At 33.3% G+C, this 25,822-nt stretch overlaps 2 protein-coding genes across 2 annotated transcripts; both read right to left on the bottom strand.

Annotated features, from left to right (window-relative positions):
* Nucleotides 1-1,404: 1,404 nt before the first annotated feature.
* Nucleotides 1,405-8,438, bottom strand: LOC109009289 (probable serine/threonine-protein kinase At1g54610). The gene is made up of 8 exons (XM_018989726.2): nt 8,223-8,438; nt 7,392-7,787; nt 6,663-6,947; nt 6,248-6,565; nt 5,304-5,531; nt 3,987-4,087; nt 3,121-3,238; nt 1,405-2,167 (listed from the first exon to the last, which is right to left on the bottom strand). The coding sequence occupies exons 2-8, from the start codon at nt 7,752-7,754 to the stop codon at nt 1,829-1,831; spliced, it is 1,752 nt and encodes a 583-aa protein (XP_018845271.1). The 5' UTR covers nt 7,755-7,787; nt 8,223-8,438; the 3' UTR covers nt 1,405-1,828.
* A 1,583-nt stretch (nt 8,439-10,021) lies between these two features.
* Nucleotides 10,022-14,221, bottom strand: LOC109009290 (probable nucleolar protein 5-2). Its single transcript, XM_035682620.1, has 9 exons — nt 14,122-14,221; nt 13,796-13,884; nt 13,545-13,586; nt 13,172-13,351; nt 12,909-13,073; nt 11,991-12,191; nt 11,002-11,499; nt 10,796-10,930; nt 10,022-10,699 (listed from the first exon to the last, which is right to left on the bottom strand). The coding sequence occupies exons 2-9, from the start codon at nt 13,871-13,873 to the stop codon at nt 10,259-10,261; spliced, it is 1,740 nt and encodes a 579-aa protein (XP_035538513.1). The 5' UTR covers nt 13,874-13,884; nt 14,122-14,221; the 3' UTR covers nt 10,022-10,258.
* Nucleotides 14,222-25,822: the final 11,601 nt, after the last annotated feature.

The following is a 25,822-nucleotide window of genomic DNA, read 5'->3' as shown; positions in this document are numbered from 1 at the left end:
TTCTTGACGGGTTTTTATAGTAACGTGCAAAAAGCAACCTGAATCGCCGAATCGGATTCTCCTGAACTTTCCTTTCTTTTTAAGTTTTAAAATTTTCGAATAAAGGACTTTTAGCATTTTACCTTATATTTTGTTAAATAGAAAAATCGAATAAAGGGTTTTTTTTATCCTAATTATTTTATTAATAAATTTTAAAAATAAAAATAATAATAGTAAGCTTGTATAAATTTTAATGACTTTTATCCTCAAATATTAATAGAACTATAAAAATACCATAATCTATATAGAGTAATATTACATATAGTTCTTATTTAGAAAAATAAAGACTGTATTACAAGTCTAGTTAATTTTATCTTTAAATATTTTTAAAATTACAATAATATATTTATCAAAATTATATTTTTTTCTATTTAATGAAAGACTTGCATATATAATTTCTAAATAAGAATTGCAAATAGAATTTTTCATCTATATATATTATAAGAAAACCTTGATTAAAAAGCTTCTAAATTCTAAATCTAAAATAAAAAACTTGAAGAAAAAATCCTAAAAATCAAAGAATTATCGTTATGATGTTTTATCACCAACTACAAAAAGATGATGGTCTAGACTCGTTCTAATGAAAACCTCAAAGGTTGATACATGTTCCATTTTATTTTATTTTTTTATTTACAGAAATTTGGTAATTGTTTAGATCTGTAAAATAGCTACCTTAATTAATACCTATTTACATTAAAGTTTTGGAAATTCTAACTTTCAAAAATATTATATATTCCTATATTTCTATATCTATTTTACAACACGTTTTACCAATCAATTCAATCCACCATTTCATTTAAGTCTCATTAGGATACAGAAACGATCTCATCTCATCATTATAATATTATCAAATTCTCGCACAAAATATAATAAATAATTCAAATTTTTTAAATCTTAAAATAAAAATAATATTCTAAAATAATATTATAATAATATTTTATTCAACTTTTAATTTTTATCTAAAATCATCTCATCTTACGGTCCAAATGGAGCCTAAATGCAAATCTATCATTTTCCTAAAAGTAACTTTAGTTTTACAAAACTACCTTCTATTAGAAATTGAATAGTTATATAATTATAGCTCATTTTCCTACCATGTAAATGAAAATAATAAATATAAATAGAAGTTACTATTAGGAGCATCTATTTTGCACACATGATGTGACATCATCTAGACCACACATCTTCCCAAATAAGTGTAAGAAACAATCAACTAGAAATAACTACGCAGTGATTACAAAATGTGTACTGCTATAATAGCTTCTCTCACATTACTCAAATGAAAACACATTGAAGGCCAGACACAGAGCTGCAGCCTAGGGCATTTGGAAGCCTTGGCAGGCCGGATTGCTAACAACTTCCAAGTACAAACACAAAAATGTAACTGGAGCTGCGCTTATAGATATGGAAGTTAGGAAAAAAAAAATTAGAGAGTTGGATTCGTTTTACAACGCAAGGAACTTGAAACCAAAAAATTAAATCAAAATATACAAAGTAGGCCAGTTTTCTAGTGATTGATCCTCTTTTTATTTTTTCACCTCATTGGGGAGAAAAAGTAAGGGACTATAGAGGGGAAAAATGATTATACCCCCTGCACCTTTAACCAATCGATTACATCCTCTTTCGATGCAAGAAGAAGAAACTAGTCGGAGTTTAATAGACCTGCATTACATTGCAGTTGGCCTATTTTTTTTTTGCTGAATATTGCACTAGGACTTCATCTAAACTTTATGTATGAGCATAGGCAATCCAGCTTAACAGATCTGAATCTTGACGTGTAAACACAAGTTCAAGCTATGACTTTCTTTCCTTTACTATGAGCATCGATACTTCTATCTTTGAGGATTCCTGACTGCGATTTTGATGTTTCTCTTGCATCACCTGCGGCATGCTTTTTCCGCCTTGGAGCGTGAATGCCACCAGCATCACCAATCGGACCTGACCAAGTTTGGAATGGCTCTTTTGAATAAGTGAATGTGGTTGAACTAAAAGGGACATCTCGTGGAACAATTGCAGGATCGATATGCTGAGAAGCACCCAAGGGAAAGCCAAGTTGTCCATCCTGGTGTGGTGGAGGAAACTTCTCACTCTTGCTCTTTGCATTTGCATGGGTAATAAGACGCCTTCTCTGTTTCAGAAGAAAGCCAACAAACAGTCAAGAAACACAAACTCAAACCTAAATCAGCTCGGCAGTGGCTTCAAATTTTGGTCAGATTGATATGCAAATTGTATGCCTGTAGATGTTCCATACACAAAAGATCAGATGGTGAAAAAGGAGCCTAAGCTGCTTTATCAAATAAATGGAAGTGGCTAAAAACCAAACTCAAGCTCACTTGAAAGGGAACAAACTTTAATCTTGTTGTCTGTTCAATGAAAAAGTTCACGAGATCCATATGGTCAATTTGCATTTACTGCCCTTTTTAGTGCCTGATATTCTAGCAAAATGGACGGTATACAATAATAAACCATCACTGAATCTGCTAAATAAGAAGATACTTTGATCGCTCCCATACAGGAGGGAAGAGGGTTAGAGATGCATTTCAACTAGACTTCTTGGTCATTAAAGTTGGGAAAGACCTTCAATTATGTTCTGAGTCGCCACGGCATGTGGAACACAATTTAAGTTTCTTCTCATCTCATTTAGAGCAGCTATTTATTAGCAATGACAATAATTCAAAAGTAATAAATGGCAATTGGTTGCAAACAAACAAGTTGACCAAATATTAGCACTAGCCTAGAAAAAAAAAAAAAGCGAAACATATTATCAGGAGTCTCTCACTGCCGTTTATTCTTGTAATGAAGGGCACAATATTTAAATCATAGATTGCCAAATTTTTTTTCCAAATAAAATGAGTGGACAACTTTAAAAAATCAGTGACGCAAGAATATTGACTATTGAGTCAACTACAAGACCTAAATGGCAGTAAGAAAAGTGGGAGGGACACAGAAAGGGTACTAATCTTATAATTCCTACGTATCTGGTTATCAAATAAAGGGTACTAATAGAGGTTACTACCATTTGAACCGATTCTTATGCAGTATTTTAAAAGTTGGTTAACAGGAGAAAATTATTAAACATACATCAAGATTAGATTGAAGCTCAGCGTTAGCTTCTGGAGCTGGAAATGCCCTAACAGCACGATCACGGGTGCGTGTTTTCTTTACACCCTCAGCCTGGACTTTACCGGCAGCTCTTAACCTGCACAGACATACAATTAATATTCTTCACAGTTCATACTTGCATGTAAGAAGACATTTTTTTTATAGGTAAAATAAGATTTTGTTTTATCAAGTAAATAGGCAAAGCCGAAATACACAGGAAGTATTTGTGGAGAACACCTAGTTACATGTTAGGATCTAGAAATGGATACAAGGCATGTCCATGCAAACCATTAACACCAACAATAAGAAAAACTTTGACATGGAGTATTTCGTAAACTGATGAAGAATCAACACGTGAAAAAATAAAAGATATAAAAAATTCAGAAATGGAGACTAAGTGCAACAAAATCACCAAATTGACCCCCAATGCCCATTGACTCCAAATCATATGGCAGTGAGGGCTTAACCTAGCATAATCATAGAAATATACATTATAAACATGGAATTACACATTTGACATACCAAGATGAAGAGCAATTCCAAATTTTAAAACAAGTTACTAACGTTCGTTGGGGATAGATAGAGAAAGTGCAGGTTTTTAAAAGGGAGAACAGAAGCAAAATTGGAAGATGAGTAAGTCAAGAAAAAAGCTCTGGCTGCTTAACCCCTTTACCATTATTAACCAAAGAACCAAAGATAAATACTAAATCAAGATAGCCCCTACCAAGGACATGACCCCAAAGGTTGATATCATTCAGACCTTTAGAACTATGCACAGTATCCAAATGAATTGTCATAAAGAACCAAAACTTAGTAGCACAAAACAGGGTGTAAAGCATCCACACCTCCGAGCTTCATCATCCCGTCGTTTAGCATCTATTTCCTTGCTTGGAGGATATTTTGGGAGGCTAGACGGTTCGCATGCATAAGGTTCTGTAGTGAAGAACTGCCAAAAAGTTGGGAGAAGAAGAAAATTGGGAGTACAAAGGCTTAAGTTCAGAAAGATATCAGACAAGTTACAAATTCAAAGAAAATATATAAGTAAATAAATTAAGCATGTAACATGCACACATGATCAATGTTTAGAATTTCAATATCATCACAACTTTTTTTTTTCTGAGTAATATCATTTTTTTTTTATAAGTGAAAGAATTAATATCATCATAGCTTGATATCAGCCTTGTGATGCCTATCATTTTACACAGTGACTTCAGGGGGTTCTTTATCTGCCATTTTAAGGCTCTTTATTACACAGTGACTTCATTTTCATTTAAAATTCTAGGTGAATAACATTGACCTAGAATTACATTGAGATTTTGATTACCATTGGTGCGAGAAAGACCCGAGTTTTATACCACAAGCAACACTGGCACTCCCAGTCACAGTACTGCTAGGGATATCTTTTTACGACCGGGAATATACCAAAAGAGAGCAAAAGGTGAATAATATAGAACAAGATAGTTTAGCCCAAAAACTACATCCAAGATTTGAAGAACAATCATCAGTAGGCTAACTTTCTCAAAAGCAGATCCTTTTTTATGGTGACAATATCAACTTCAAGGTAAATGTCACATATAGAGGTACAGGTTTTGACCTAATTAGGCTGAATTGGTTATGGCTTGGTAGAGTTGAGTAGAGTTAAGTTGAGTTGCATAAATGAAAATACAGTCAGCAAAACTGATAGTTTGAGTTTCCACAGAGAGAAATCCAAATCCAAAACCCAGATTACCAGACTCCCAGATCAATGATCAAGCACTCAAAAGTCTGTGTCACAAGGGAAATAGTATAGCTAAGAGGAAAAGAAGAAGAATTTGACCTTTAACATATTCATAATTCTCAAAACTGCAATGAACCAACAAATCAATTAGCATTGTTAAGCAATAACAACTTTTAGTGACCAAACTGCTACATTAGCAGCCCGTAAGTGACTTGTTTAAAGGATTACAGCACTTAGTTTCATAAACTATTAAGCAAAGCAAGCACCTAGAATAAACAAAGTCAATCAAATTGTCAAAGCTCAGAGAAATAAAGACAGTACTTATCAAAAAGCAAAAGACGGTACTTATCAAGAAGCAAAAGCATGACAATCAAGAGATAAACAAAGTAGGATAGAATCATGCATGTTAATTGGAAAAATTGATCATAAATATGTCAAGACTCACCTCACTTCTTAATGCAGCAGTGGCCGTCAGCCTTTCTGCTGGATCAATTGCAAGAAGAGTATCAATAAGGGGCAATGATGATGGAGGGAAATCTTTAAATGTCTCTTTAATGCATCGTTTGTAAGGTTCTCGGGGCCTGAATAAGGTTGCATTAGGCAATTTTGCTTTTTTGAAGTATTCATCAGAAGGTGAGCCACATAGCTTGTATATCTTATGCAGTTGCTCTACCTAAGTGAGCAGTTAAGATATCAGATTCTCTAAATCATTACATGTTTAAATCCAATATGCAGTAAATGACAGGGAATGCCAAAACCTATCCATGATATGCCACGTAACAATATTCTTACCTTTACTTAGCAACCAACAAAAAGAAGGGAAGGATAAGAGATATGCTTAAATCCACAGATATAATTTAAGTTTTGCCATATCTTAAGAAAATTGATCAATAATTAAACTGTAAAAACCAACTAGTGAGATGCAAAATATCACCTATTCATCATGTTCAAATCATCCAAAATAGGAATATGGTCCTGATACTAAACAAAAGGCTTGTTAATGCAATGTCACCTAAGAACATAACCACAATCATATCCAATTTCTTATATGTTCAGTTTCTCAAGAAGAGAAGACCAGGGCTGTAAACTTTACAGCAAACAATAACAAAACCAATTGTTATTTTTATTTTATTAAAAAGAGGTGCTCAAGCCATAAACAGAACCTCAATTCATACGACATTTGTAGGCTTCCTACAATTATATGTATCCAAGAAGAGAAAAAGATAAGAAAAGAAAAGCATGTTGCATTGCCTTTAGTTGACCATTTTCTGTGGAGAATATAGAGAACATAACATAACAAACACAAGGAGAGTTTAGCAAAACTGAAGTAGAGAATTGACCTACGATACTGCAAATGAAACAAAGAGAGATGAGAGAGTAAGTAGTGACCTCTGTACGGCCTGGCATAATTGGTTTTCCAGCCAATAACTCAGCTAAAATGCAACCTGCACTCCAAAGGTCTATGCCCACTCCATAATCAGTAGCCCCAAGAAGGAGTTCAGGAGGTCGATACCAAAGAGTGACCACCCGACTAGTCATGGTGCGTTTTTGGTTTGGATCAAAGGTAGAAGCCAACCCAAAGTCAGCAATCTTTAGTATTCCACTATTGTCAATAAGAAGATTTGATCCTTTAATGTCACGGTGAAGCACTCCATGGTTGTGACAGTGCTCAAGTCCAGATAGTAATTGATGCATGTAACATTTGACCTGCAATAACAACAGGAACATTTATTTTAGTATTATGAGTTATGACGTTATAAAATATGCTCATTAACTTCATATATCAAGGAAAACATGGGCAAACCTGAGCCTCTGTAAATCTAATTCCCGGACTAGCAGCAAGGCCAGCTAAATCATGCTCCATGTACTGAAAGACCAGGTACAAACTACAGTGCATCCTTGATGTAGCCAAACCCTCTAACTTGACAACATTGGGATGATCCAAACGCCGCAAAATGAGTATCTCTCTAGCCATAAATCTCACACTCTCAGGTTCCAAATTATCAAAACGAACCTTTTTCAGCGCAACAAGTTTACCCGTCAATATATCTCTAGCTTTGTACACGTTACTATATGTTCCCTGCCCAATCTAACACCAGAAGAAGTTCCAAGGAGGGGAAAAATCAAAAGCATGAATATTATAAACCATCATTAACCCTATACCTATTCATATTAATACAATTATCTTTTACTTATCAAAAAAAAAATTAACCCTATACATCATGGATTGCCCATCTCAAATGATGTAATTATCATGTTTACCCTTCATTTTCATACATACAGGTAACATTGTGCATTGATTTCGAGCCTGTCATTGCCACATTATTTGTGATAGGTAATTGATGCAAAAATCTCTAGATGAATGCATCTCAAATGACATGGGTCATTATCACATTTCTCCCATTTCAAACAAAAGAAGCATCATATTGCTATTAAGTGCAGAATTTCCATGCCTACATCATTTGAGACAAGCAATAAAAAATACACCAAATTAAAGCTTTTTCCAAAAAATAAATGGTACGGTGGTACCCACCTTGTCAATCTTCTCAAAAGAGTCTGCCCTCCGTGGAATCAACCCAGTGAGTGCTGCCCCACACACATCTGTGAGCCAGGGTGGCCACCCAGCTACAAGCTGCTCTCGTCGTGAATGCTTTGGTAGATTACTTTGCCTCAGGTTCGCCCTAGACCTTCTCTCCCCCGGTGGCCGCTGACCCCCTTCACCACCATCCTTCTCCCCCTCCTTTATCCCACCATTATGAGCCTCAACAACATTCGTATCTACTTTCCTAGCTGAGACATCATCTACCTTCCTATTAGACTGAACATTCAGATTCTCCTCCTCCTTCACCTCAGATATTATACCAGATGAGACTTCTCGACTGATTAGACACCCCATTTCTTTAATCTAAGCCTCATTGCTCAACATGTTCTACACACATACACATACATGAGACCTTCAGTTATACTGAATCATCACTAAAAATTACCAATTGACCTACATACGTAACTTCAAGAGTCAACGACTTAAAATCAACTCTATATCTTACAATACGATCCAAAAACATCGCGTGATAAGAACTTCAATTGATCGATATCATTTGCGCATAAAGAAGCATATCTATGATAAAATAAAGGCGTATGACTAAAAGGAAATCAAATCATTCGAACATACAAGAAAGACAAATACAATCACTTTAAATTCAAATTTCAAAGGTTCGGAGCCTCCACGATTCATATGGAGCCAAGAGTTGATCTGGGCATCCAAAAAAAAGCGCGACAGAGAGCATTAAAAGTGATATATGAAAGGGAAATGAGTTGTTGGGGAATCAAAGATTAGCTAAGAGTGGAATAGAGAGAGACTTACAGTGATCAAATCTTAGTTATACAAACAGTGATCCCCGAGTCTGTTTAGTTTTGGTATCTTGTGCCGTCTTTTCTATCACCCCAGACAAGAAGAGGAATAAAAAGAGTAGCAGAGATCGTCCTATTTCAGAAAAGTCAAACCCTCCTGTATTCTCCCTCTCTCTCTCTCTCTCTCTCTCTCTCCTCTTCTCTTCTCTTCTCTTCTCACATACGGCATGGAATCGTGGATCAGTTCCTTGATAGACGGGCGAAAATTGAGCTATTTTTATTTTTCTTTTTCTTTTTCCTCTGTTTAAAAAAATAAATCTACTTCAAATTTTAAAAAATAAATTAAAAAAATAATTATTATCAATTACTATTCATTATTAATACCTAACAAAAACCGCTCTCATATTTTATAAAAAATACTCTACACTTTATAAAAAATTAATAAATAAATAATATAAAAATAAATAATAACTTATGTATAGATTATTTGTACAAACACAAAATTAGTAGAAGGTGTTCGAAATGAGTAAAGTATTGGCCTAAAAAAAAATTGTAAAAACGTTTTATATTCTATAATAATTCTCAATTCTTGAAGCACCAAACAGATAAAGACAAAATCCAGCAGATTTCTGGGACTTCATCTACTAATAACGTATTAAGAGCACTAGCATTATTAAATTTATTTTTAAATTTTGATAAAAAGTATATATTTTTTATATATTTAAAATTTTTTTATCTATAATTTTACATTGAATTAGCTATTACAAAATAATAATATAATATTATTTTTTTAATAATAATATTTTATTTTATTTTTCATATTTTATAATTACATTAATCATATGTTAATTAATAATTTAATTTAATTCTTACATTATTATTACAAGACAGTTGTAGATTAAATGTGAATAAAAAAAACTATTGAAAATTAAAAGTGAATACAAAATAGATTTGATGAGTGAACAGTAGCCCTTCAAATTTGAAGAAACTTATACATTTACTGTAGTTTAAAATTTTACATTTATCTCTTTGACTAATCCAATGCATATCTTTTGATAAAATTCATCATATTTTATATTTAGCTAAGCTTTTGATGAAGCCAATATCAATACTCTAAAAAGCCACGATGTATTGTGTTGCATACTAATTTTAGTACAATTGAAATGAAATGGTTTCGAAAAAATAATAATTCATATAATTTATTGTAAAAGATGTTAAAAATAATTTATCTATAAGAAATGTTATATACAGTTTTAGAATATATAAATCTCGCACACTCTTTTTAAAATAATGAATAAATCAAGTTTAGAAAATGATGATGAACTTCACTGAATTTTTTTTAATTACCTGTTTATTTCTAACCATTTATCTAAATTTGTTGGCAAAGATTTTCTTACGAATTATTATTATTATTATTATTTTGTTGGGTTACCAATTTTCTCCTAATTCACGGTAGTGTTCACATATAATTGGCGATTTACAAATTACACAATTTTCAAACCTTTCACAGCCAAAACTAATTCCAAGTCAAAACTCGTTCCAATAACCAATAAGAGAGAGTAGGGATGGAAATTCATTTTTCTTTTTGGGTAAAGTCATACCAAGTAGTGCATGAGCTAATTACCAAGCAAAAAGAAAAGAAAAGAAAAGAAAAGAAAGAGAAATTACATTGTGATAAGATGGAAAATTACAGGTTTGCAAGGCTCTATTTATATTGGATTAGTCAGGAATGAAGTCTAACTACAGTGGGTGCAGAATTCTTGTGAAGGACACGAAACCATTTTTTGTTAATAGGAAATGGACAGAGAGAAATAAACCAGAAACCATTATCGATTCATTCAAGTAATATCGCCAAATATTAATTCTGTCATCCTCTCCCAAATCAACTTCGTGCATTCATGTCCACAGATGTTAGAGAATGCACTACAAAAAACTTAAATACCCAACAATAGAAACAGGAAAAAGCAATGAAAATGTTATTTTACAGATCAAAGTACCGATTTTCCACCTAATTTTAACCAAAATTGTTTGGTTGCCATCCAGACCTATTCAATCCTCGCTTTTCTTCTTTTTCTTTTTAGTCTTGCTTGGCAATTCAGCTGATTCTTCTTGTTCAGCATGTTTTCTTTTCTTCTTCTTCTTCTTCTCCTCCTTGTCAATGGAATCAACATTCTCATCCCCGTTCTGTGCCACAGCATCCACATCCGAATGTTTCTTCTTCTTCTTCTTCTTCTTCTTTTCTTTTGTCCCCGCCTCTTCTTCTTCGGCATGCTCATTCCCATCAATTGGCACGGCCGTTTCTGCCTCATCAACTTTCTTCTTCTCTTTCTTTTCCTTTTTCTTCTTCTCCTTCTTACTAGTAGCAGGAGCCTCAACTGCTTCCTCAGTCGGAGTAGGCTCCTCTGCTTTCCTCTTCTTTGGGACCTCACCATTGTCAGCAGCGGTATTTGCCATTTGCCCGAGAACAGAATCCGCAGAAGGATTATATGTCTACATTAAAAAAAAAAAAAAAAACAGAAGAGCTAATGAACACCAGACAACAAGGGGCAAAATCTATGTATCATATGCTAAAAAATAATTTTAGACCTTGGCAGCAGTTATCAATCCCCCAGCTCCCTTCTTTCGATCCTTGTCATAGACTTCTATCTTAGGTTTGCCTTTAGCTGACCCAGAAAAGCGACCCAATTCTCTACCTTCAAGATTCCTTAAACGTGCCTCAACCTGTCAATTAAAGAAAATGTTTCAATAAAAAGATCATGCAAGTGCCAGACAAATTTGTGTGGAGTGAGTACCTTTGCTCGGTTCTCCAGGCCCAAGGAATTATCTTGACTATCTCCAAGCGCATCATATCTAATTGCTAATGCAGTTTTCGCAGCAAGTGACCGAGAAATCTTCCCCTTAAACTTTGGTGGTGCCTGACCAACCAATGAGGCATGGTAGATAAGCCCATATTTGGGAGTAGCATGCTTAGTTTTCAATGCTCTGAAGAGAGCCTTTTCAGCACCAAGAATCTGAATCGTGCTACCAGGCTGCTTTGAAAGATTCAGTAAACTGCCCCCATGGGCAATGAGGCGAGCACCAACAAGCTCCCCAACAAGGACAGTCAAATTTGGTGCGATCATGTTCATCCTGTTTTTTAAATATTCATAGAGCTGAGCTCTGTACTCGGAAAGAGAGAGAACCTGGTCACAGAGTTCTTTGATATTAACCAAATCAAGGTCACTAATTTCAGTTCCCATTGATATCATAGCAGCTTCCTTTAATTCTGTCTCAACCTCATCTGACAATATCTGCAATATATATATATATATATATCGGTAAATTAGATTTTATTGATCATAAAGATGGGCAAAAGCCCAAGTACACATGACATATCTGCAATATTTTGAGGAATCAAAACAAAAGAAACTTCTAAGAGTATTATCTTCATTATTTTTTTATAGGTAAGCATCATCTTCATTCTTTATCAGAGTAAAAACATATTGCAATTATTGCCCACGATATCATGTTTTTTCACAGTTATATAAGAATTTTAATAGTGAGCTCTGTTTGTTAAACCGTGAGACTATATGCTCTAAAGTAACTCTTTGACTGTATGATTGCTCATCAGAATCCCCTTTACCAATATGTTCAGCTTTTGGGATGGGATTGAATTTAAAAAAAAAAAAAAAAAGGAAATGGATTGGACTTGGATTCAGACTTCTACTAGGTTAAGTGGTACAAAAGGGACAAACCATAGGAACATCTTTATATACTTCAAAAAGAAACTAAGCAATTCCACCTCAGAAAAATCAAGCTTTGCAGCATTAACCCGGTCACCCATGAGCTTCACTGTCTTGGCATAATGGATGTTATCTGCGACAATCTTAGTCAACTCAGGAAAATGCCAACCATACCATTCTCGAACCCTCATTGCATATGTATTCAGCTCTTTATCAAGGTCATCAAGCAACCCAATGGCCTGAATGATCATTGTATCCACCTAGAAAACAAGCAATATATAAATGAGTTAAAAATACAACATACCTGCAAAATTGAAGTTACCACATATTCAAGAAAATAGCCATTCCCATCAGTTATTCAAGAAAATGCTGATTATCACCGGTCATTAAGGGATGGAAATTTATCTTAGAAACATGGCACTGTAACGACCCTATGAAAGGCCAAGCCACATTTGGGTTTTTACACCCATACTACTCAAGTTACAATTCAAGTGCCTGGGAATCATTATGAACCACAGCAACTTCTCTCACTCAAGTAGTGTGGCTGGAGAATGACTTTGATACAATTTTAAACAACTCAAGGAAATATAAAGCCACATCTAGGCTTATATTCCAAAGGAAGTAGTCAAGTTACAATTGGAGCCCCCTCTCATGACAAATCTAGGGTGTTGCCGCTCAATTGAAACTAGTACAGACTGAAATTGAAATTGTCATTATCATAGATTGCTCTAACCCATTTTCTCAAGAATTAACATTAAAGAAATAAATCAACTAAGTCACAAGTTCACAAACTATAAGTAAGGTTTCAAGCTGTAAATAGACAACAGGTCCACAGTCGGTTCACCAAAAATTTGTACACCCAACTTTAAGAAGAACCAAATTTTTAACTCAACCATAATAAACTATACATTCAAAGAAGTTCACATTCTTTATTGTTGTCTTTAAAGACCACTTATTAAACAAATAAAGAAACACACCTTATCAGCACTGAACTTCAGCTTGTATCTAGATAAGCTATGAGATAAACCCAAACTCATTGGTGCAAAATCTTGAACACCGAGGCCAGATATGAGCTCGGTCATCTGATGTCTTACACCTCTCATCAACTCCATAACAGCCTGGCTGTGGACGCATTCTATTTTCTGCAATACAATAATCACACTGACTTTAAAAAAAAAATCTAAAACAAAAACTAAATTCTATTACACGTTAGCCTATCATCAGCAAGTTCCCAACATACCAGTTTGTCCTTAATGATGTTCCCAAGCTTTGAATCAGCCACAGCCAATGTTTCACCACTGCAGTGTGCACGCAAGAACTTCCGCAATCCCTTGCTGGGTTTGCTATCAATCAATAGGGTCGCTGCTTCCAAAGCTTCTGCCGTATTCTCAAACTTGGAAAATGCTTTCAGCTTCACCACCTAAAGTTTAATGACCAAAACCAAAAAAGAGATTCATCACTAAGATAGATTACGAATATGAAATCAAGATGCCCAATTTAAACAAAAGTTTATAATGGGTATTATTTTCACGCCAAAGGATAATTTTTAAGGGAAGTATGGACGATTCTTTTTAATCAACAGAGAAAACAAGAAATAGGCAGAGAGATATTACCTGTCTAGCTGTCTCAGCACTGGAAAACTCCTTCCACAGGTCCTGCATCACAATTATATAAGTCAGCCTCAAATAATAAAGTAATGAACTTAGCCCGATAGAAAAGAAAAAGACTTGTTCTCTCGAGGTAAACGTTCCATTATTTGAAAACCAAATATAAGTCGTAAATCCAAACATTGGACAAAATTTTCCTCCACTTTTCTCAGCAACCAATCAAAGCGCGCATAAGAAGTTTGAATGTATATATATACCTCAACTTTGTTGAGCTTCTTTTCATCCAAAACCTTGAAGAGCGCGAAACCCGCCGGAGTTTCAAACAACAGAATCATTCTTCAACTTCCTGAAAAACCCCAACACACAAAAAGTCAGCTCCTTGTTCACTCAAACTAGCTACATGCAGAAACGGAACACAACCCAACTCGAGCTTGGAAAAAATCTTGCATAATATAATACGTAAATAAGCCAAATACCCCCTGCACATATTCATCAAAGCAAATGCATAAGGGATATGAAGAGGAAGAGAAGGGGCGGGAGAGCCTAAGGTTTGGCAAACAAAAGAGAGGTGCCAATTTCATACCTCTGTTTCTGCCTGCGTTTGTGCGAGAAGAGGAGGCGGAGAAGAAAAAGGAGTGAGAAGAGGAAGGAAAGGGAGGGTCTGGGTTAGGGTTTAAGCCTTTAGGTGAGCTTTTGTTATTTGATAATTATAGATGAAAAGCTGAGCCGGGCTTCAGGTTTCCAATTCTCAAACCCATTCTAGCCCAGCGGCCCAGCAGAGCCCAATACTATCATCCAAAGTTTTTGTTTTTTCGATGTCAAATACATTACATAAATACTTGACTCCTTTTTAATTGAGTTTATTTATTTATTTGCAAGCTAATGCATAAAATATACTATCCCCATAATTTATACGATTTTAATATTTAAATTTAAATTTTTTTCTTCTTTTAAATCAAATTATATCATGCAACTAATATTGATAATATGTTTTATATACCGACTTGTAAATAGAAAAACTCTTTTTAATTTAGGGCAAAATATAATGTTGGACAAAACTTGCAACGACCTTAACTATAGGCCAATCATAAATCTATAGTTATATTTGTATTCATTGTCAAAGATATTCTATAGTGGATTATTTAAACTATTAACCACTATTTTTCGTTGAGTAATCCTATATACATTCATGGAATGTGTAAGTATCATGCAATCGCTTTGAAAAATAGTTTGGTTCACTATTAAAAAATTAATTTTTTTCATGTGAATCTCATATTTATTTACTTTTCTCAAAGTGATTACACGGCGCTTGCGTACTCACGACTGCAACTATCATTTCTCTTTTCCGTTTTGATAATAAGGATTTTGCCACATCATCATTGTTTTTAATTTAGTAGTAAAAATTAAGTTAAGATAATAAATGTTTGGATTTAAAAGTTATAAATATTCCTTTTGTTGTTGCATGTCCTATACTAGTATTAACAAGCCAGTGAATAGACTTATGGTAAAATAAAATAAAAAAATTGATTTAATTTTTTGTAATCTAATATGTCAACAATGTAGAGGTTATATCATCGAGATAAACCTAATAATATAATTTTTCCAATTGGTTAGGAAAGTGTTAGGAGAGAGTAAGTTTTGATATTGCCTATTGGTAGGTTGATTGACTTATTGTAGTTGTTACAGTTTTGTTTTGAACCATAATACTTTAATAGAACCAAGATAAATGATTTTTTTATCCTAAGTTTTAGCTTAAATGATTGTCTGTTTAAATGGTTGACATGTAAAATCATTTAAAATATGTCACGTCAACTAATATAATTACAATGAAAATATTTAAAATAAAAAACTTTACTGCTACAAAATGAATTATTCATAAATTAGTTATTGATATCATTTAAAATGTAAACTTTAATTTATAAGATTCAAATTTTATTTTTTTTATTTTTTTATTTTTTTACAATTCAAATTATAATATGAGCATTGCTATATATGTTATCCACACTGATTTATAAATAGATATATATATATTTTTTTTTATAAAAATACGAAAACACTAAGGTGGTACTAGGGCAAGCGACAATGTGTATTGAATTGGGTATTGAATCGTGTATTGTATTTTTTTTAAAAAGCATGTGTGTATTTTTTTAAAAAAATATACACAAATATTTATAAAAAAGAATTATTCGATACACTTTTTCGGTATGCTTTGTCGGTGGAATGATATATTCATAAAAATATAAAAATATCTAAATACTAATGTGAAGAAATCTAGAACTTAAAAACAGCAGTTGGGATTCTCATGCATTTCGATCTCAGCTTATTAGTCTTAAGCTGAAAGGCCACAAACTGATTAAGTGTCTGCATGTAGAGGGCTTGTTGTTGATGACAACTCTTCTATCAACTTGTAAGCGTCAGTTCAATATAGTGAAACTTCTACGATATATTTTGTATGAGGGAATCTGATGCCATAACTGTTAGGAATTTGGACCTCCCAAATTCACCTCCTAAGATCCACCATCCTTTGGTGAAATATGAAAAAAAACAGCGAAATAATAATAACACAAGAATTTACGTGGAAACTCCTAAAACAGGAGAAAAAAACCACCAGACCCAAAGAATAAAATATACTATGTGAAAAATTATTACAATTACACAATTTTTCTCCTTACCCCAAATGACACCCACAAAACTTCCCCACTAGCAAAATTTTAACTCTCACATCTTTTCCTTTTTACAAGAAAATGATAATAGAGGAATTTTCTTAGAGTCATAAGTTACTAATTAAGCTTATGACTTTGTGTAATTAACTAAGAAGCTAAGCCTCCTTTTTATAGGCCATGGGGCCTCCTCCTTATTTTTCTCCCACCGATGTAGGATTCACACAAATGAGCAAAACCCAACAATCTGCACCTTGCGATTTTGGCTGATCCCACAGCCACGCTCCATCGCAATAAAGATCTTCATAACTTCTACTATCATGCTCCACCATAAAAGCATACCCACTCAGAATAAACTAATTTCAAGTATTTCAATTTCGGCCCATGTCGAAAATAACCTTGTTGAAAAATTATGGTGCAACTTCCACGTTTGGCTTTCCTAGAAGTTCATCAGTCTTCGACATAAATTTCCACCACACACCCTACATTAATGCCAAACCAATGCCTATGTACAAACTTGTGGACCCGCTAACATTAACACATCATCTATCATGGCAACCCATTCTAGCCCCATAATTTATACGATTTTAATATTTAAATTTAAATTTTTTTCTTCTTTTAAATCAAATTATATCATGCAACTAATATTGATAATATGTTTTATATACCGACTTGTAAATAGAAAAACTCTTTTTAATTTAGGGCAAAATATAATGTTGGACAAAACTTGCAACGACCTTAACTATAGGCCAATCATAAATCTATAGTTATATTTGTATTCATTGTCAAAGATATTCTATAGTGGATTATTTAAACTATTAACCACTATTTTTCGTTGAGTAATCCTATATACATTCATGGAATGTGTAAGTATCATGCAATCGCTTTGAAAAATAGTTTGGTTCACTATTAAAAAATTAATTTTTTTCATGTGAATCTCATATTTATTTACTTTTCTCAAAGTGATTACACGGCGCTTGCGTACTCACGACTGCAACTATCATTTCTCTTTTCCGTTTTGATAATAAGGATTTTGCCACATCATCATTGTTTTTAATTTAGTAGTAAAAATTAAGTTAAGATAATAAATGTTTGGATTTAAAAGTTATAAATATTCCTTTTGTTGTTGCATGTCCTATACTAGTATTAACAAGCCAGTGAATAGACTTATGGTAAAATAAAATAAAAAAATTGATTTAATTTTTTGTAATCTAATATGTCAACAATGTAGAGGTTATATCATCGAGATAAACCTAATAATATAATTTTTCCAATTGGTTAGGAAAGTGTTAGGAGAGAGTAAGTTTTGATATTGCCTATTGGTAGGTTGATTGACTTATTGTAGTTGTTACAGTTTTGTTTTGAACCATAATACTTTAATAGAACCAAGATAAATGATTTTTTTATCCTAAGTTTTAGCTTAAATGATTGTCTGTTTAAATGGTTGACATGTAAAATCATTTAAAATATGTCACGTCAACTAATATAATTACAATGAAAATATTTAAAATAAAAAACTTTACTGCTACAAAATGAATTATTCATAAATTAGTTATTGATATCATTTAAAATGTAAACTTTAATTTATAAGATTCAAATTTTATTTTTTTTATTTTTTTATTTTTTTACAATTCAAATTATAATATGAGCATTGCTATATATGTTATCCACACTGATTTATAAATAGATATATATATATTTTTTTTATAAAAATACGAAAACACTAAGGTGGTACTAGGGCAAGCGACAATGTGTATTGAATTGGGTATTGAATCGTGTATTGTATTTTTTTTAAAAAGCATGTGTGTATTTTTTTAAAAAAATATACACAAATATTTATAAAAAAGAATTATTCGATACACTTTTTCGGTATGCTTTGTCGGTGGAATGATATATTCATAAAAATATAAAAATATCTAAATACTAATGTGATGAAATCTAGAACTTAAAAACAGCAGTTGGGATTCTCATGCATTTCGATCTCAGCTTATCAGTCTTAAGCTGAAAGGCCACAAACTGATTAAGTGTCTGCATGTAGAGGGCTTGTTGTTGATGACAACTCTTCTATCAACTTGTAAGCGTCAGTTCAATATAGTGAAACTTCTACGATATATTTTGTATGAGGGAATCTGATGCCATAACTGTTAGGAATTTGGACCTCCCAAATTCACCTCCTAAGATCCACCATCCTTTGGTGAAATATGAAAAAAAACAGCGAAATAATAATAACACAAGAATTTACGTGGAAACTCCTAAAACAGGAGAAAAAAACCACCAGACCCAAAGAATAAAATATACTATGTGAAAAATTATTACAATTACACAATTTTTCTCCTTACCCCAAATGACACCCACAAAACTTCCCCACTAGCAAAATTTTAACTCTCACATCTTTTCCTTTTTACAAGAAAATGATAATAGAGGAATTTTCTTAGAGTCATAAGTTACTAATTAAGCTTATGACTTTGTGTAATTAACTAAGAAGCTAAGCCTCCTTTTTATAGGCCATGGGGCCTCCTCCTTATTTTTCTCCCACCGATGTAGGATTCACACAAATGAGCAAAACCCAACAATCTGCACCTTGCGATTTTGGCTGATCCCACAGCCACGCTCCATCGCAATAAAGATCTTCATAACTTCTACTATCATGCTCCACCATAAAAGCATACCCACTCAGAATAAACTAATTTCAAGTATTTCAATTTCGGCCCATGTCGAAAATAACCTTGTTGAAAAATTATGGTGCAACTTCCACGTTTGGCTTTCCTAGAAGTTCATCAGTCTTCGACATAAATTTCCACCACACACCCTACATTAATGCCAAACCAATGCCTATGTACAAACTTGTGGACCCGCTAACATTAACACATCATCTATCATGGCAACTTTGGGAATTAGCGACATGCCATGAGGATGTACATGTCTCTTTAACAGACATCGTCTTCCATGGAGAGAGACACAATGTTAGTTTTATTACCAGTATCTCCATTTACTGACTTGGAGCCACTTGCCGGACCTGCTCCTTCTCTTGGACAAATTTTCTTGATGTGCCCAGATTGTCCATACCCCTAGCAGACTACTTTCATCTTCATGGAGTTATTATTCTTCCCATTACCAGCTACTACCAATGCTAAGTTTCCAGGTGGACCATTTCTTTGACCACATAGTATTCTTTCTTCAGAAAAGAGTTTACTGGTAACCTCTGAAAAATTATTTTCTCCTTCTCATGTATCAAAATAGGTTTCATATGCTCATAGGAAGGTGGAAGAGACCAGATGAGCCTCAATGCTTGATCCTCATAATCAATTTTAACTCAAATAGATTCTAACTCAGAGACAATGCCATTGAGAGCACTTAAATGATCTGAAATAGTATTACATTCACTCATCCGCAGTGTATGAAACTGCTCCTTCAGGTACACCCGATTTGAGACGTCTTTCGTCTAATACAACTCTTCGAGCTTTTTCCAGAGTTCCTTTGACGTAGATATTTCATGTATATTTGCAAGAACATTCTTGGCCAAGCACAGACGTATCGCACTTGCTGCTCTCAAATCCAGATCTTCTCATTCTTCATCGCTCATTACAGATCTGCTATTTGTTTCATTAATCACGTTAGTGTCGCTACTGACTTCAGGGGTTGGTCTGCTCTTCAATGCCTTGTGTAATCCTGATTGAATCAATACATCCTTGACTCAAACTTGCCACAAGCCAAAATTGATTCTCCCATCAAATTTCACTACCTCATATCTAATAGGATTTGAACTCTTACTTCCTGACATTGCCTCGATGAATTTTACCGTAGAAATGAATAGTACTCACTAAGTAAGTTCCCATGAAAGATTATTCTTTCATAGTCAGAACTTCAAGGTTCCCAAGAAACATTGGAGAGTCATACTGGACCACTTAAATACCAATCTCCTAGACAGAACCTCTTTAGACTATACGTATCCACGCTACCACATAAAAACTCCACCCACCAAAAAGAACCTAGTGGCTCTTATGCCACTTGTTAGGAATTTGGACCTCCCAAATTCACCCCTTAGGATCCACCATTTGGTGAAATATGAAGAAAAATAGAGAAATAATAACAACACAAGAATTTATGTGGAAACTCCCAAAACATGAGAAAAAACCACCAGACCCAGAGAAGAAAATAAACTATGTGAAAAATTATTACAATCACACAATTTTTCTCCTCACCCCAAATGACACCTACAGAGCTTCCCCACTAGCAAAACTTTAACTCTTACCTTTTTCTGTTTTACATAAAAAAGATAATAGATGAATTTTCTTAGAGTCACAAGTTACTAATTAAGCTTATGACTTAGTGTAATTAACTAAGAGGCTAAACCTTATTTTTATAGGCCATGGGGCCTTCTTCTTATTTTTCTCCCATCGATGTGGGATTCACACAAAGGAGCAAAACCCAACAATAACGACATTGAATTCAAGATTTTCTGCATTTGGAAATGAAAATGATACGTAGAATTACAATTTATTGTTGCGGCTCCGTTTTTTATTCTTTTAACAACATTTTTTATAGATTTTTTATATGCTAAAAAGGCAAGCTTGGAGGATAGGAACATAACACACATCAAGTTTAGGTAACGACAATGCAGATCTTGCCTCAGAGCACTAGTAGTGGACTAGACTTAACTAAATTTTGGCTAAAGTTTAACTAAGTTGCACAATCTACTTCAATGGACTCAATAAATCTACAGTAATTTTAGCCCAAGATTTGTTTACTGTCAAAATATTATTTTCACCATAGAAAATTTATCATTTCACTGTCTGCTATTCTTCCCACATAAGAAGAAAAATATGAAGGAAAACTCCTCTTACTCCCGCGCAAGAAGAGAAAGACGAAGGAAATTAATTGAATAAAACTATACCCAAGCAACACTAAAAGAAAAATTGAACTTCAACAGCTGCAACCGAAGGAAAGCATTCCTCTTTAACAGTTGTAGCCGAAGAACTCCCACCGTAAGCCACGCCGTCGACATATCCCACATTCGCCGCCGAACGCATGTCTCTCACAGTCGCCACCATAAGCCACGCCAAATGCCTCCTAATATGCTTCCTTTTTCTTTTTCTTTTTTCTAGGGCTGCATTTTATTCTATTTGGTTGCCACCAGATGTTTTAGACATTTTTAGATTTTTTTGGCGTAATAATAACTTTGAAATTTCAATTAATTAAGGTACGTATGTGATCCTTGTTTTGAATTACTGTAAAACTCTATTAGTTTTAATAAAATTGAATTTTTTTATTATATTTTGTGTGAGAATATATGGTGGATTTCTACACAATGGTATTTACTGTATGAATTTAAACAAATTGCTTCTTTATTTGCTTTTCTAATATTCTGGTTTGTGATCTTGTTCATTATTATAACCATAACAAGTAGAGTAATCTCGATGGCCTGTTATTCTCGTCCTCTCATCTCTTGATGCATGCTTGTTTGTTTATTTGGTTGCAGATAAATAGTTCAAATTGTTCATTTAAAATCCTCACATCTTTTGTTATGAATGGATCCATACACTCACCGTGATGCATACTTCACAAATCTTCTAAGTAACAATGACTTTTTAATAGGATCCACAAATGAGATTAATGAACAACAACTCTCTCCACCCTGAGTTGAGGTTATTGAAGTTCAACAGAAGGGATGAAAATCACAACGAGATAATAATTTTAGTAACGATGAAGATTTGATACTTGTGGAGGGATGATTTGAAGTTTCCTTAGATGCGATGCAAGAAAAAGATCAAAAGCACATGATGTTGTAGAAAAGAATCCATATTTATTTTGAAGAAAACAAGAAATTTGATTCTACACGTAACTACAATATCTAATGAATTGATGGTCGACAATTTAACAAGCGGTAAATAAATTTTGTGGTTACTTGGCACAAGTTGAAGGAATGCATCCAAGTGGTTGTAATGAGCAATGTAAGGTATGTTTTCCACCTTTTAAGCCTTTTTTTAACATGCTAATTGTTTTGCACCATGCATTGCAGAAGTTGAATATCATATATATATATTTACTTAATTATATAAGGTGAGTTTCATATTGAGTTTCATGGTGCTTTATGCATGTAGATTGGTAAGGCAAATGTCATGTACCTAGAATTACAGAAGAAAACTTTTTACTTTGATTATTGTTAGCGCGTGTTGAGATTCCATCCAAAGTGGGTGGAACATATGGAAATAAAGAAACGAAAAAACCAAGTTCAAATACTTCGACACCAAATTCAGTAAATTTGGACGAAGATAAGGATTTTCATGCAACATCTTAAAATTTGGATCGACCAATAGGTTGTAAAGCAGAAAAAGAGAAATGAAAGAGAAAAGAAATGACGAACTCGGATTTTCTTATGGTACTAAATAAGATGAAGGAAGATAGAAAGAGTAAACTCGTACTTATGTAGGAAGCACGTGATCATGACAATAAGATGTTGTGTCTTCGGCAAAAGGAAGTGAGTCTTAGGTAAGAATAAGTGCGTATTGAAGAAAAAAAAAGTAACTATCACGACGATAAATACAAATACCATGCCTCTAATGCTACAACAATACTATCTTCAATGACAAATAGAAATACTTGCAAGTCGTGCCAAGAAAAACAAGCTATCATGTATTTTATGGAGTAATATTTTATTTATAGTTTGTTGATTTTTTTAGAATTATGGAGTAATGTTTATTTGATGTTTTGAATTTCGAATTATATTTAATATTTTAGGAGTCTTTAACTCCAACGTTGTTTATGTTTTATGGAATAAAGTTTATTTGATGTGTTAGGAGGACTTTATGTTTGTTGGATTCTTTAATACAATCATAAGATATTAATACAACAATAAACATTAATACAATCATAAACTTTAATACAATCATAAATTTTAATACAACCTTGGTACAAGTGGTTTGGGGCACCAAACCCCGTACTAATACTGACATATCTTTTTTATTGAAAAGAAAAATAAAAGAAGAAAAATTTTAAAAGAAGAAGAAGTCTTACGAAAATCATTTCTATATTCAATTTGCACCGTTTCATTAAATGAATGTCTTATATGTCAACATTAGTGTGCGATTTGGTGCACAAACTCTCTTGCAAGAAGACTTTTCCGTAACTTTAATACAACTATAAACTTTAATGCAACCATACACCATAAAAAAATAATACACCAATATAACCATAAAAAAATAATACAACCATAAAGTATTATGCAACACTATATTGTTGCCATAAGTGCTCGACGAGGTCTGCTAGGAGTTGACAATGAATTTTCTTATCTCTAAAAGCATGATGACGTTGAATGAACTCCCTAAATTTAGGTGTAGGACATCTTGACACTAGATCATGTGTGCTTTCTACCAACTATTCATATTCGAACTCTTCTTCTCCGTTGTCAACCCGTTCATCTTCAATGATCATATTATGTAACATACATGTCATAATAATATTGTTGAGTGTTTCAATGTGAAAAAATCATACAGGTCTACGAATTATAGCAAATCGTGCTTGAAGCACACCAAAAGCACTCTCCACATCCTTTCTTGCTGACTCTTGGGCTGCAGCAAAGTATTTTTTCTTGTTTCCTTGGAGAGCTAAGATGATTTTAACAAATGTTCCCCATTGCAGATAAATTTCATCAGCAAGATAGTAGCTTGTTCCATAGTTATGACCATTAATGGTGTAGGAGTAAGTCGGAGTACGCTTTTAAGCAATGTCAGAAAATATAAATGATCTATCAAATACATTTATATCATTATGAGATCCCGATAATCCAAAACAATTATGCCAAATCCATAGAACGTAAGAAGCCAATACTTCTAAAATAATTGTCGATTCTTAGATATAATCATAGTACATATCATTCTAAGCAATTGGGTGGTTCTTCTACTTCCAGTGCATACAATCGATACTCCCTAACATATAAGGAAATCCACGGTTCTCACTAACTGCGAGCAATCTAACAATTTCATCATTGTTGGGTTTTCTTAAGTACTCTTCAGAAAAAATTGAAACAACTATTTTGACAAAACTTTTTAGGCTTTCTTATTGCGGTAGTCTCTCTAATATTCAAATATTCATCAATAAAATCAGCCGTGAAACCATATGCAAGCATCCTCAGAGCAGCTGTTATTTTTTGAATGGAAGAAAAATCAAGTCTTCCGGCTCTATCTTGTCTTTGGACAAAATAAGATTTATGGACTTCAACCGCAGCTTGGATATTAAGAAATAGAGAATGACTCATTCGAAAGTATTTGTGAGGATAGATTGGAGGATCAGCAAAATAGTCGTGAAACAAATTTTGGTGGGCTTGCAATCGATCGCGCCTGATGAATCTACGTGATTGTTTAGAAGAAACACGTGAGCTTGATCATTTTCTTCCAAAACAAGTTGTCTTGCTTTCTCAAATTCTTCGTCAGAATCTGAATCGATAAGTGTCATTTTGTAAAAAAATGAACGATCCATTGAGAGAAAATGAAAATAAAAGGTTTCACAAAGACACTTGAGTTGAAGTGAATGATATTGTTGAGGAAATGTTATGTTTATAATGAAAAAATATAACCGATATAGCCGTTAAAAAAATATATCCGTTGGATAAATATAATTGTTAAAAATATAGTCGTTGAAGAAAATAAGGCAGTAAAAAATATATCCGTTAGAAAAATATATCCGTTAGAAAAATATATCCGTCGGAAAAAAATGACCGTTTGAGAAATATAGTCATTAAAAAAATTTATTGGTTGGAGAAATATAGCCATTGAAAATAAAGCTGTTGGCAAAAATACTGCAAAAAAAATATATCCGTTTGGAATATATGAGCATTGGAAAAATATAACCGTTGGAAAAATATATTAGTTGAAAGAATATGACCGTTGTAAAAAAAAGACCGTTAGAAAATTATATCCGTTAGGAATAATATCAATATTAGAAAATTAATGTGTACTTCTCTAATAACGAATAAATATTTAAATTTAAATTATAATTATAATTAAAATAAATGAAATGGTCAAAATCAATATTTTAATATAATAATGATAGATTTAGAGAGTTTGTTATTTGATGTTGTTGAAAAGTAGCTAGTTAAATTTATAAAAGTGAATTCTCTAGTCAAATTTTGACCAAACTTTATTAAGTCCACTACTAATACTAATTAGTTTTGCTAGGGACAAGCGGCATGCACAAACGGGGGTAATTGGTTGTACGAGGGAGCTTACATGGAAGAAAAAAAAAGCAGAAAAACAAAGAAAGAAAAATGCTGGAAGCAAAGCAAAAGGCGATATTTTTCTTCTTCTTCGAGCGAGTAGCAGACCAGGTGTGAGAAAGACCACATTTCGAATGTAAAGCAGAGCAGATTCTGTTGAAGCATGCGAGGCCACATAGTCCAAATTTCGTAGGACTTTGAAGCATTTTTCCACAAGGAAAACTGGCCAACCAAAACACAACTGAGGAAATTGGTACATTGAAGCATATTTCTCCACCAAGAAAAAAAAAAAACTCTCTCTTAGATTTCATGATTAACATATTTCTTCCTAACCCATTTCCTAAATTTTTGCCAAATCCATTACCTAGATTTTTCCCAAACTCATCTCCAACGCATTTCTGTTGTTGCTTGTT

Source organism: Juglans regia, chromosome 11 (genome assembly GCF_001411555.2).
Source record: "Juglans regia cultivar Chandler chromosome 11, Walnut 2.0, whole genome shotgun sequence".
Classification (NCBI taxonomy): Eukaryota; Viridiplantae; Streptophyta; class Magnoliopsida; order Fagales; family Juglandaceae; genus Juglans; species Juglans regia.
Note: the sequence above shows the minus strand (reverse complement) of the source record. Positions and strands in the feature narration are given on the sequence as shown.